This window comes from Syngnathus scovelli, chromosome 5 (genome assembly GCF_024217435.2).
Source record: "Syngnathus scovelli strain Florida chromosome 5, RoL_Ssco_1.2, whole genome shotgun sequence".
NCBI classification, from domain to species: Eukaryota; Metazoa; Chordata; class Actinopteri; order Syngnathiformes; family Syngnathidae; genus Syngnathus; species Syngnathus scovelli.
Window position 1 is genome coordinate 17,124 of NC_090851.1, and position 12,782 is coordinate 29,905.

Here is a 12,782-nt window from a genome sequence, read left to right on the forward strand (position 1 = left end):
GGAATGAAAGAAAATTTTAACATTTGGCCTCAAGCAACATTCGCAGATACAACACAATGTGACGTGCGGGCTTGGGGCTCGTTCGGGTTAAAGGTTGAGGGAGGGGCCCTCGTTTTAAACTACTTTTTTCAAAAGGAGTGGGAACAAGCAAGACTTAGTTAATTTATTTAATGGGAACATGTAAGACTATTTTTCTTCCCTGGCAAAATTGGATTTGCTGCAATTGCAAATTTCAAAAAAGTACGGTGCCAAATCTTGACTTGAGACCTGATAGGACGTATTAAACGCTTAGTTAAATTGATAGGAGTTGGTAATAAGAGCGAGTGGAATAACGGTGGTTTAATGGATGAATGTTGAAAGTAATTTAAATTATGACTTTGTTTAAATACTAGGTATTAACAGAACATCTACTGCGCAAAATGGGCAGAGTTTACTTGTTTGAGAAGGGGTGGCTTATTTAAGTCTACGACTTATTTAATCTGTTTGTTCCCAGGCAAAACTGGATGTGATGCAATTCCAAAATTCACCACATGATGGTGCCAAATTTTGACTTGAGCCCTGATAGAACATATTAAACACTGGATTACTACTTTGGATCTTTTCTTATATTACTTTGCAACAACATACTCGGTAAGAGATTAGGCAGTATAATCACATATGTTAACTTAAGAGTGCCCACACTCAATTTACTTATGGTTATGTGTTACATGAATTACTGTTAGGCATCATTTGAGCAGTCTGACCAAATTTGTTATGTTCAGGGTAATCAGATTTGTATATAATTCTAATGGTCGTCTTTTGAAAACTATTCTGAATTACAACTTTGGAGCATTTCTTATATTACTTTGCAACAATATACTCAGTGACAGATTAGGCAGTATAATCACACATGTTAAATTGAGAGTGCCCACACACAATTTACTTATGGTTATGTGTTAAATCAATTACTGTTAGACATGAAATAGGAGGTGTTTAACATAAATGGAGGAAGAAAGGGCTACTCACCATTGTAGGGTCTGGTCAATGATGCGAGCCTCCAACTGATGTGTATATTCATTCTTCTTACAGTGGAAAACATACAGCCAACAAACACCATGTAACCTAAAGGAATGAAATTAAACATTTACCCTCAAGACATTCAAAGATACAAGGCAACGCGACTACGTTTCAGCTAGGGTTAGCTATTACACAGTGAACGCTAGCTACATCGACAACTTTAGTCAAACTACACAAAAGTAAGTCTTTTTAAACACAATGAGTTGTATTTACCGTGTACGCTCTAGACGGCCCAGTTGCAAGCAAAAAATAAAAATATTTCTCTTGTTAGTCGTCGTGTTACTATCCACTGTGTCTCGTTCGCTACCATTGTTGAAAGCCCCGCCCACAGATTTGAATTTCCCGCCTATTGACGTCATTTCCGCGGCACATGACTGCGACGTAATACCCGCTTATCTAAAACGGCAAAGTTAAAAGTAGAGTTAAAGTTTTATGTTTTAATCAACGCAATCATTTACAACCGTTGACCAGGGAGAATCGTCGAAATTCGGCGTCTGTGGCTGGCAGCAGACGCCGAGCTCGACGTCCCCACCTTCGGCACACTCACTCGCTTTTCGGGGCTACAAAAGTACTTCTTTTTAAAAACAATGAGTTGTATTTACCGTGTACGCTCTAGACGGTCCAGTTGCAAGCAGAAAATAAAGATATTTCTGTTGATAATTGTCGTGTTTGTATCCGCTGTCCCGCTTGCGGCCACCCGCGCTCACGGATTTGAATCTCGGCGGAAGTTCCGCCTATGACGTCATTTCCGCAGCACATGACTGCGACGTAATACCCGCTTATCTAAAACGGCAAAGTTAAAAGTAGAGTTAAATATAGTTTTTCTTTTTAAATCAACGCAATCTATTATAACCGTTGACCAGGAAGAATCGTCGAAATTCGGCGTTTGTGGCTGGCAGCAGACGCCGAGTTCGACGACGAAGTTCCGCCCATTGACGTCACGTCCGCGTCACGTGATTGCGACGGAGCAGACGTTATATAGCAACCGCTGTTTTATGTAGTAGGCTTTGAATACAATGTGTTGGCATGATGGCGCACTGGTCAGGATGACCGCGTTTTAAGCATCATGTTGCGGGTTCGACGCCCACTTCAGCACTTTTTCTTTGTCTGTATGTATATACCTTAATATTATTTTTATTGTTATCTTATAAAGGATATCTTATCTCAGGGTTTATTTAGACCAGAAAAGTCTTTTCGTCCGCCTGTTTGGGCAACTGTGATGTCATTTTCTGCAAGTAGCTGTAATTTCATTTTTTACTAAAGAAGGGTTCAGTGAATGTCCATATGAAACTGGTGGCGTTCGGGACCACTGAACTAAACGTATTGCAGTAAATTTAAAAGTCTAGTTCAATAAACTGTAGTCAGATTATGTGTTTCCATAATAATTGATTTTTGTGTGTATTTTGACATTGTTGTGTATCCAAACTATTCCAAAGATTCATTCCGCATACACGCACACAAAAACTTTCCAGAGTAGTTTCAATCTTGGAATTGTGAAATCTTCTCAATTTATAGTCTCTCATTAAGAAGTATTTTTGTAGATTTACCGGTAATAACTTGTTGAATGCTTTCAATAAAACAAGTGATAGTCTATGAAATTACTGAAAATGTTTATTTATCATCTTGGAGCTAAATTATTCAATGTTTCTACATACCTACCCCCTGCAATGTGGTTAGAACGCTGGTTGGTCGCTCTCTGTATTCTATATGTATCAGCTTCACGCCGTCATCTATTCCGAGCTTTCTTTGATTTCGGAATACAACTCTTCTCGCAGTTGCAAAGCATCATGAAACGAGCCATGCGAGGATTGACTTTATTGACAAGGGCGCAAGCGGCAACCAGATGCCAGTAAGGAAGCCCCAGCACAGTGGGTCGTCGGGGGCGCGAGCCAGCTGTCAGAAGGCAAGCCATTGGTCCAAGTAGACGCAGGTGGATGGCGAGATCTCGCCGCCATCGTGACACTCGTGGAAAACCTGCCAGCCACAAGACCCCAACAGCACTTTGTGAGAGGGCGTTTTAGGCAGAGCACGCAAGCAAGGGCAAGTCAAGGAGCGTCCGACCATCAAGGCAGCGTTGCCTTCCTCGGGCACCCGCCACGCCTATGTCCAAAAGATCAAAGAGCTCCGAAGCAAAGGACCAAACAAAAAAGTCAGCGTTACCGGGCAGAGTCCGCAGGGCGTCTTGACGAGTCCGGCGGGCGCCGTCACGGCCTTGACGGCACGATACAGCTTGATGCGTCCGTCCACGCTGCCCGGCGTCCCCTCCTTGGCTGCCATCACGCTCATCTCCGCCTTGCCGTCGTACACCAGCGTGTCCAGGATGGTCTCCGTGTCCTCCGTGGACAGGTCCACCTGGCCGGGCCGGAGCGGAAGGACGCTCAGCGGGCAAGACTTGGGAGCACGGGCGGGGCGCGGGCAACAGCTACCTTGCTGATGCCCAACTCGCTGATGTACTTCCAGACTTCGTGCGAGGTGGCGAAGGAACTGTTCCTCTGGACCACGGGACTCTGCTTGCTGTCCTGCGCCGACTCCGCCTGAGGGTGCGCGCAGGAGGTGTTAGTGTGAGCGGCTAATCACGAGATTTTCACCTTCCCCCTTCTGCTCCCATGCCAGCCGGCACCCAAAGCCGTAGAGAGCAAAGTGCAGAGGAAGGGACGTCATTTTGTTTCTCTTCCCAAGCACCCATTTGATTTATACGGCTCGGCTGGCGCTCCACCCCCTACCCCGGTGACGTGACCTCACCTTGCCGTGCAGGAACTTAAAGCACTGCTGGTTCAACACCTCCACAAACTCCGACTCAAAGTCCTGGTCACTGTACCAGGCGCCGCCCGTCACTGAGCGGTCGGGCTGCACGTTGTACAACATGTAGACTTTCTTCTTGGACGCCTGCACGCACACACGCACGCACGCACAGCCTTATTGAGGATTTGAAGTTGCGCGCCAGAATTGCACATTTCCACCTTTTCCATTTGTTCCCACCATAGCAAAGTGTTTCATGCGGTCGCCAGTGCAAATTCCAACTTTTCCGCTCGTTCACTTCCCTTTTCAACACGGACCGCAATTGTCACAATAAAGCTCCCCCCCCTCCCCCCCGTTCAACACGGCACACCCGCTTCGACACGTCGGGCTCATCAAAAGATGCGACCGAGCCAGGGGTGGCGGTCCGGAGAGCCTCCCGCAGGCCCACGACGCACGCATTGGCGGGTGAGCGAGCGCGAGGCCAAGTGTCATTTCTCACCGCGTTCCGGTCCGAGACGGTTTGGAAAACGTCAAGCGGCCGCGATATGACGCGATACGGCAGGACGCTTACAAAATGGCACCAAAGCCACGGAGGACTCACCGCCACAGACTTGACGGCCTTGATGAGTTTTTTGCTCTCGAGGTTCTTGAGGATCTTGTTGATCTCAGTCAGAGGGAGGTTGCTCTTGAAGCGGATGTCCCGGCTCCAGATGCCTGCGCATGGGTGGCGCGTGCACGTCACAGGCTCTAATCCTTACACTAAGGTCGGAACGCACCCACTCACCCTTGTTTGCGGCGTCTTCGATGATCTGGTAGACCAGCTTCTCCTGGTTGTCGGAACCTTTCATCTTGCTGACGTCACCCACGCACATTCGCACGGCGGCGGGTCACAAGAAGCGCTTGACAGGCGCGTGGCGACGGCACGCGCATGTTACCTGGCGCTCTGCGTCTCCTTCAGCCTATAGAGGAGCCCGCTGCTGTTCCGGAGCAGATCCAGACAACCCTGGCCCATAGGTCAAGCAGGGGTCAGGCAGAGGCCGGGCAAGGAACGCGAGAGCCAAGGCAGCAAAGGCAAAGGGCTACGAACCAGTGAGAGCAGTTTGTTGATGGCAGCAGCCCTCTGCTGAGCGTCCAGGTGCGGCATGTCGTTCTGGATCACCTGGTCGGTGATGCCGTGAGGGAACTGCTGACACAGCTCTTTGATCCTGAAAATGCAACAACACGCTTTAGTGGAAGGGTTGATTCTTTTCTTTTATTTTGGTTTTCATTTAAATGCAAACACTTAATCAACCAAAATACTCATTGATAGATTAATTGATAATCATCAGTTGCAACCCAACTCCCAACTATTCAGGGTTGTCAGGCGAAAAAGGGTTTCATTGCCTTCCACACAACAGCAGAGAGAGACGTTTGAGTCGGATCAGTGCAGTCACCGTACTTCAGTTTAGACTTCGATAACTGCACAAAGTGCCTCGATGCCGGTCCTGAAACGGTACCTTGAAAAATAAATCTGAAAGAGTTGCAAGAATAAGTGATAAAACAACAACGCGTGACGTCACTTGAAAAGTTTCTGTTATTGTGGAAGCAGAGCGAGAAAAAGACTTGGACAATCGAATCGAAGAATAAGTGATAAAACAACAACGCGTGACGTCACTTGAAGCGTTTCTGTTATTGTGGAAGCAGAGCGTGAAAAAGACTTGGACAATCGCAACAATTGTCCTACTGGAGGATCCATTGCCACTCCATTAGGAAGCGTCATCTCAGCGCAAACGAGAAAAATGTGCAAAATAACGCTTGTTTAAAATAGAACTGGACCAAGCGACTGTATGTATGTATGTATGTATGTATGTATGTATGTATGTATGTATGTATGTATGTATGTATGTATGTATGTATGTATGTGTACGCATGTATGTAGCGTGTCCACAAGAAACATGTCAATAACATCATGCACTATGAAGACTGTAAATACAAGGCGAAGCGATAAACTTAGGACAAAGTGCCTGACCTGTTTTCAACTTCACATATGTTCGGTTCCTTCTTTACTTTTGCGTCAGACATATCGAACATCCTCCTCACCTCTCGACAATTTTTCTTTTCAAGATATACGTGTATATGTTTATACTCGACTAGTTGCCGAAGTCCTCTTGCAAACGTGGTCGTTTCGGACGATTAGCTAGCTGTCTAGCCAGCCATGCTCCATTCAGACCGGGGGTCCTAAAAAGCTGACGTGGGGATGTCCGACAAAATGCCTGCTCCAAACTATACCATTAGCAAACTAACAAACCACGCGAACTCTCAGTCAGTTAATATAGCGATTCCATATCAATATCAGTTGGAGATAATTTTATTTGTGGTCTGGTACACCAATACGGTAATTTGATGCCGCGTAGATCTCGCTAAGTCCAACGGGGTTTATGTACGTGGGAGAGACCGCTCCAGAGTGAACGCCAGAAAAGTTACACCAAAGTCTAGAGCCTCCTATACAAATAATATTAGTTCCACCATTTATGTTTGAAGAAAAAATGCCTCGTTATGGTGATATTTGTAGGCAGGCGATCTCAAAACGTTTAACATACGACGTACGCCGCATTAGAGGACCCCATTAGGGCAATTACAAATTATTACCGCCAGCTGTCGCTGCAAATTTCACATTTTCCTTTTCAAACGTCAAAAGCATTAATACAGCAAATAATCACCGATGTGCACATTGTTTCTAGAAGTTTTTGTCGCCCAATTCATCCGTTCGAACTACAATCATATTTCCGCAAAACAGACCAATCACAATCTTAAGACCTCATCGTACTGTCATACATATAGCGTGACGCCATCAAAAGTGTGAGAACGCTTGAACGCACACCGCCCGAGGGTATGCGATACCTACCACGGAAATTGCGGTATGGACTCTGCTCCAGTGTGAGATCATGGCTTGAAACAGCAGCAAAAAGCGAAGATGCGATACTGAGCTCACCCCAATGGAAGGCCCTCAACGGCACCTAGAAATTCTGTCCATAAAAGTTGGTAACAGAATCGGTGATAGAGGGAAGCCTTGGCGGAGTCCAACTCTCCCCGATAAGAAGGTCCGGTCGCCCGTGATCCATAAGCCACCCTCACAGAACTCTCAGTCTCGCCATTGACTAAGTACAAGTGTTTATTCAGGAGACATGAAGGCTAACTCTAGGGCAGAAACAATGAGTTGAAAACTCCCTGGCCTCGAAATAAAATACTTTGGCAGTGCCACTCGAACGTGGCAACGATGTCTCTGTCCTTACATAGTCGTGACGCGCCGGATCAACGTAACTCTGGTCGTCGCCGATAACCCCGCTACGGGCGGTCGGGTCTGAACCGAACTCAGCTGAAGCGCTTTGACTTTCATCCATGTATGTGAAGCAACATCCAATGGTCATTACCAGAATGTCACAAGGTCACATTGGGCCCTTTCCGCTGCCACGTCGCTGGCGGAGGAGCTGCCCGCCGTGTCCTTGGCACAGGCGGAGCCTTAAACTCTCTCCGATCGCGACAGCGAGACGCGAGCGGGGAAACAAAGAAAGAACCCTAACCCTCGTGCGTACACATGTTGACTTTTGACTGGGTAGGCTCAGCGTCGCAATCGCAGGAAGAAGGCGTGGCGACACTCGGTACTGTCCACCGCGTAATACTTGTCGTAAAAGTCCAGGATGTACTCCTCTGCCTGGAAGCCGAACTTCTGGTAGAGCAACATGGCGGGATTGCCAGCGGACACGTGAAGCGTCACGTCCTTGCCCATGCAAGTCTGTGAGAAGAAAAAAAACAGCGCCATCGCGCCACGTGACTTCATAAAATGGCAGAAAGGTGACAAGAAAACATGTATTTGCGCTGGGGCCGGAAAGAAAAGAAAGAAAGAAAGAAAGAAAGAAAGAAAGAAAGAAAGAAAGAAAGAAAGAAAGAAAGAAAGAAAGAAAGAAAGAAAGAAAGAAAGAAAGAAAGAAAGAAAGAAAATAGACCTGTATGAGGTGGTAGATCATGAAGGTTCCGATACCCGCCCGCCGCCACTCGGGGTGGACAAGAAGGAAGGAGACGTACGCCTCGTTGTACTTGACGTCGGGCACCATGAAACCGAAGCCCACCACCACCTTTTTGTAGAGCGCCACCACGCTGAAGTCAGGGTACTGCAGGCACTCTGACAGGTCCACTCCTGAGGGGGAGGGAGGCCGCAGTTCAAAGCACACGGAGGCGGTTGGGGCACTGCCGCCTGCGGCAGCGTTGCGTTGCGTTACCTGGCCAGAAGCCTTGGCGACACATGGCGTTGACCGAGGCGATGTGACTGGGTCGCACGTAGCAGTAGTCCAGGGGGGCGTCGGGCTCCGGGATCCAGTCGGGATCACGGCGGTAGGGGTGCGCTCGGATCTCGGCCAGCAGACGCATCTTGAGGGGCCGGCTCTCGTAGTCGCGCCTGGCCGATCGATGCACGTGACAGACATCCAATTAGGATTGCCCAACGAGCCTTTCCGTCGCCAGGAAGGCCATTCTGCTCGCTGGGACAGATCTCAAATTTACAAGCGACCGAGAAAAGCAAACAGCCTTGTGGCAGATGGCCAGACCATGTTTCCATCTTCTCCGGCATGCCGTGCTCCCGTTCCCAAACGATCCTCATGGTCGACACTGAGAAGCTTGTGACTGCCTCCTCCCGACGCACGCACATATTTTGATATTGTTCGACACCACGCGCACGGCCATCGCTTCGCAACGGACACAGCTCTCTCGTACGCGTCGACTCGTCGCCTCCCTCCGGGGAGCCACGCCTACGCCAAGCCAACAGCAGCCTGGTTTGGCCACGCGAGCCGTAGCCGACAATTTGGACGCCAGAGAAGTCTTCGACTGGCACCACAGGGTCCAAATTTCTCAAGCTTGGAACAAATTCACACCTTCTACCAAACATCCCGTCACATCTCAGAGACAGCTGGGCTCAATTGGCTCACTTTTTCTCCTTTTTACCTGATGTAGGGTTTGAGGAGGCGAGACGTGTACGGGCTCTTGATGCTCTGCTCCGAAGCGCCGTCAGATCCCGTCAGGCGACAGCCGAAAGACAGCCGTGGCGAGGGCGGGCCGCGCCGAGCCGGACCTTTCACCTGCGGAGAAGCATCGCCAGTCACGCTTAGACAAAGCTGTCGCTTCCGCCACACGGCATTACCTGGAAGCGGTCCAAGACCCGCAGATCCCGGCACGCGGCGCCGCCCATCTCCCGGGCCACGGCGCCGTACGCTCCTCCCGCCAGGCTGAGCGCGCGGTCAATGTCCAGCAGGGGGAGTCCGTGCTGCCGCTTGGCCTGGCGCACTATCAGTTTACGGCGCAGGCGGCAGGCCTGCGGCGTGACAGCCAGCGCCAGAGGACACGCGTCCAGACGGCGCCGCAGCATCCGCTCGTCGTACGGGCTGATGCGGGCGTGTCGAGGAGTCCCGGGGCTCCCGTGTCTTTTGTCGCAGCGGGCCGACCTCTTGGGCTCCGGGCCCCGCGGCCCTGCCGCTTCTTCCGAGTCGCCCCGGCGCCCGTCGTCGTCCTCGCTGTCCACCTCCCGCTTGATGTGAGGTGGCGCCGGGCGCAGTTTCTTGCGTACCAAGGCGGCGGGGGGAGGGGCGTACTCCATGCCGGGGTCGATCACGGCTTCCATCTCCTCGTCGTCTGGACGCAAAGAAAGAAAGAAAGAAAGAAAGAAAGAAAGAAAGAAAGAAAGAAAGAAAGAAAGAAAGAAAGAAAGAAAGAAAGAAAGAAAGAAAGAAAGAAAGAGGAAAAAACGTGTCTGGAGCGTCAGCGTCAACTTACCGTGAAAGAGCGCTCGAGGCGGCATGGCGTCTGGGATGAGGTCGGCCTCCGAAAGCAGGCTTGGCGGGGCGGAGTGAGAGGCCGGCGTCCCGGGAGCTGAGAAGTCGGGCGAGGGGGACGGCGACGGGCTGGTCAGGGGCGTCCTGTCTGAAGAACTGACGGAGGAGAATTCAACCACCTCGCCTTTTTCCAGGAGCGCGTCCGGCAGGCGCTGTCCGCCCCCCGCGCCGCGCCCACCGCCCATCGTGACGGGCGCAGAAGCTGCGGCGCGTTCGGCAAAGCCCGCCTCTTTCTGAGCCCGCCGGATATCTTTGGCCTCCTGCGTCCGCGAGCGTTTCTCCTTCAGCTGCATGGCTGTCTCCACCGGGTTCCTGCCGCCGCCACGCTTGCGCAGACCTTCCACAGCCACGGCGGGCTCCGCCACCGTTTTGCACGCTGCCGCCGCCGCGCCTGCCGCAGCGGGCCATGACGTCAGACCAAAACTCAAGGTGAGAATACGACCGACGGCGGCTCACCTTTAAGCTTGGCGGCCGCCTTGGGAGCGGGGCTTCGCAGGATGGGCGGTCGGTTGTGGACCAGCTTCCACCACCCCGGCTCGCTGAATTCCTGCGCCCCCGAGCGGAAGAACGCGGGGCTTCCCACCGACAAACAACCTGCTACCGTGCTCCACCAGGTGGAGGTCTTTTTCCTGCCGGGTGCCAAAAGTACATCGGTATCCAATCGGACGCCTTTATTGTCAGGCTACAACGGGTATGCAAGGAAATCGGTGGCGACGGCTCTCCACCTGGATCCCAAGAGGAAGTTCCAGTGGCGGCCAATGAAGGCGCAGATGTCCTCCTTCCAGCGGAAGTAGCCTTGGCGCCCAGTTCCCTCCAGCGACAGATTATACATGGCCAGCATGACCACCTGTCGCATGCAAAGCCACGTACGTCAGCCTTGCCACAATTGCATCCGCCCACCCGCCAATCACGCTAGGCGGTGACCTGCTGCCAGGTGAGGCGCATTCTCTCGAAGGTCTCTTCGCCGTCCTCGGAGCAGTCGCGGCAGACAAACTTGAAGAAGTTGTCGCCCTTCAAGTAGCTGGGCTGGTTGCCGTGGAGATGAGCTACGGTGACAAGACCACACTTGACACGAGGGTGTTGCAGTGCGAGACGAGGGCTGACCCATGAGAATGTCAATTCAGGCCGCAAAAAAAAAAAAAAAAAAAACGGACAAAAAACACCGCCGTAGGACTGGGCTACCTGGCTCATTTCATATCAGTCCAAAATTATTGGTTTTTTTGGTTTGTTTTTTTTTTTTTTTTTAAAAACCCATCCAATTACAACAAGTAAACTACACTCAAACAACAAAGCAAAACCCAAAAAAAAAACAAAGGAGCAGGTGTTGTAGTTGGACTTTAACATTCCAGCGAGCAGGTCATAGTCAGGCTTGACTTCTGTAGCGTCTTTCCATGCGTGGGAATTTCATTAGCTTCCCCCAAAACAATCATATTGTGCTCAGGCGACTAACGCGTTTCAGTGGGACGCGTGGTACCGCGTCCGAGGCAAAGTGAAGGGGACAAGGCATACCTGCAGGAATCCACTTGTGGCATCGCTCGCAGTAAAAGGCTAAGCGGTCGCAGGCCCAGACGGCGTCCGCCTCGTCGCCCGGGTCGCTGGCAAGGGAGTCACCGCTGTGGTCGTGCGAGCCCTGGTCCTCTGACTCCACCATCAGAAGCGTCTCACCCTCCACCTCGCCCTCCTCCAGGCCCTCCGAAGCCGAGGTGCAGGCCGCCTCGTCCTCCACCGCCCCGCCCGGCTCGCCTCCGCCCTCCATGAGCTCGCTGGCTGGCTAGCCAGCCGGCCGGCCAGAAAAATCAGCGCTGCACCTCCTGTCGTTCCTCTCGCAGGTGAGCGCTCAACTTTCTGTTCTCCTTCAGAAGCCGTACGTTCTCTTTCTTTCGCTCAACTCGCTCCAAATCTCTCAGGACGCCCTCGTGGAGACGCTGCAAACACACGAGTCACAGGGGGTTAGGGTTAGCACATCAAGGTAGTGTTGCCTTTTGCTCAAGATGTCTGTCGATGAGCAAGGAAAACAAAGACGTGGAGTAATAGTTGGTTCTTTATCTGCAAGATCTTGGCTTGTTTTACAGCAGTCAGTACACAATGCACTTCAGCAGATGAAACAACAATGTCATGGTTCCGGTCAGAAGGCTTTATATTTATAGCAAGGGTGGGCAATTCCGGTCCTCGAGGGCCGGTGTCCTGCATGTTTTCGATGTCACCCTGTTGCAACACACCTGATTTAAATGGTCTGCAGAAGCTGGATAACAATCCTGATCATTTGAATCAGGTCTGTTGCAGCAGGGAGACCTATAAAACATGCAGAACACCGGCCCTCGAGGACCGGAATTGCCCACCCCTGCTTTATAGTGTCTGCAAGCAGGAATACGGAAGAGAAGAGAAGGGAGGGGAGGGGAAAAGAAGGAAAAACATAAGGCAGACATTTGTTCTGTTAGCAACTGAATGTCTTGTTATGTACTGAACGTTTTCTATCTATGTGTCATGAAGTTATTAATGAGCTGTGCCTTATGTGTAATGGAAAAGTTACCAGCTCTGTGTGCCATGTCTGTGCGCTGATGGAGCAACTATGTTTGAATAAGGTATTACGAGTATTGACACATTGATTGATATGATAAAGTATACAAGTTTGTACAAACTAATAAGAGTATGTACACATTGCTGCTGCTCCCTCTTCAGTAGAAATGGTGGTAGCAACAAACAGAACAAACATAAAAACAATGAAATAAATAAAGTTGCTGTTATTATTTTTGTTTGTAGCAGCACACTTAAACATCAGTGCACTGAAAGTATAACGAAAGTCCCATCCCTTCCTAAAACCTCACCTCGTTGCTAGCTAGCTAACTAGCTAGCTATATTAGCTGATCTTTCAAAATGCACTCTTTGTTGCAGTGGCTGGCTTGAGCTCACCTGTCTGTCCCAGGCCTGCTTGAGGTGGACCGCAGCCACGGTGCTCACAGTTACAAGCACAGAAAGTCCCAGAACCGCTTTGGAGGTCGTAGACATCACGTTAGCATTAGCTTGCGGGATGATCGTTGCTGCCACTTTCGAGCGGCTTCTTGATCTTCTTCTGCTGCGTCTTCTTCTTCTTCTTCTTCTTCTTCTTTTTGTTTTGCGACAGGGGGGGAG

At 50.4% G+C, this 12,782-nt stretch overlaps 3 protein-coding genes across 6 annotated transcripts; all 3 read right to left on the reverse strand.

Annotated features, from left to right (window-relative positions):
• Nucleotides 1-2,854: 2,854 nt before the first annotated feature.
• polr3f (polymerase (RNA) III (DNA directed) polypeptide F) lies at nucleotides 2,855-6,057 on the reverse strand. 2 transcript variants are annotated; one of them, XM_049719667.2, is made up of 9 exons: nucleotides 5,804-6,057; nucleotides 4,883-5,000; nucleotides 4,731-4,798; nucleotides 4,580-4,647; nucleotides 4,397-4,509; nucleotides 3,799-3,942; nucleotides 3,483-3,590; nucleotides 3,217-3,408; nucleotides 2,855-3,030 (listed from the first exon to the last, which is right to left on the reverse strand). In XM_049719667.2, the coding sequence occupies exons 1-9, from the start codon at nucleotides 5,863-5,865 to the stop codon at nucleotides 2,953-2,955; spliced, it is 951 nt and encodes a 316-aa protein (XP_049575624.1). In that variant the 5' UTR covers nucleotides 5,866-6,057; the 3' UTR covers nucleotides 2,855-2,952. The 2 variants fall into 2 exon arrangements, with proteins under 2 accessions (XP_049575624.1, XP_049575625.1); XM_049719668.2 differs by having other exon boundaries at nucleotides 5,179-6,057.
• Nucleotides 6,058-6,928: 871 nt separating this feature from the next.
• Nucleotides 6,929-11,409, reverse strand: kat14 (lysine acetyltransferase 14). 3 transcript variants are annotated; one of them, XM_049719629.2, is made up of 10 exons: nucleotides 11,163-11,409; nucleotides 10,578-10,699; nucleotides 10,379-10,500; nucleotides 10,110-10,282; nucleotides 9,595-10,044; nucleotides 8,966-9,453; nucleotides 8,770-8,903; nucleotides 8,052-8,227; nucleotides 7,779-7,969; nucleotides 7,303-7,567 (listed from the first exon to the last, which is right to left on the reverse strand). In XM_049719629.2, exons 1-10 carry the CDS (start codon nucleotides 11,407-11,409, stop codon nucleotides 7,394-7,396), a joined length of 2,277 nt encoding a protein of 758 aa, XP_049575586.1. In that variant the 3' UTR covers nucleotides 7,303-7,393. The 3 variants fall into 3 exon arrangements, with proteins under 3 accessions (XP_049575585.1, XP_049575586.1, XP_049575584.1); XM_049719627.2 differs by having other exon boundaries at nucleotides 8,966-10,044; XM_049719628.1 differs by lacking the exon at nucleotides 7,779-7,969 and having other exon boundaries at nucleotides 6,929-7,567; nucleotides 8,966-10,044.
• A 21-nt stretch (nucleotides 11,410-11,430) lies between these two features.
• On the reverse strand, nucleotides 11,431-12,708 carry pet117 (protein PET117 homolog, mitochondrial). Its single transcript, XM_049719686.1, has 2 exons — nucleotides 12,564-12,708; nucleotides 11,431-11,578 (listed from the first exon to the last, which is right to left on the reverse strand). Exons 1-2 carry the CDS (start codon nucleotides 12,657-12,659, stop codon nucleotides 11,450-11,452), a joined length of 225 nt encoding a protein of 74 aa, XP_049575643.1. The 5' UTR covers nucleotides 12,660-12,708; the 3' UTR covers nucleotides 11,431-11,449.
• Between the last annotated feature and the right edge of the window lie 74 nt (nucleotides 12,709-12,782).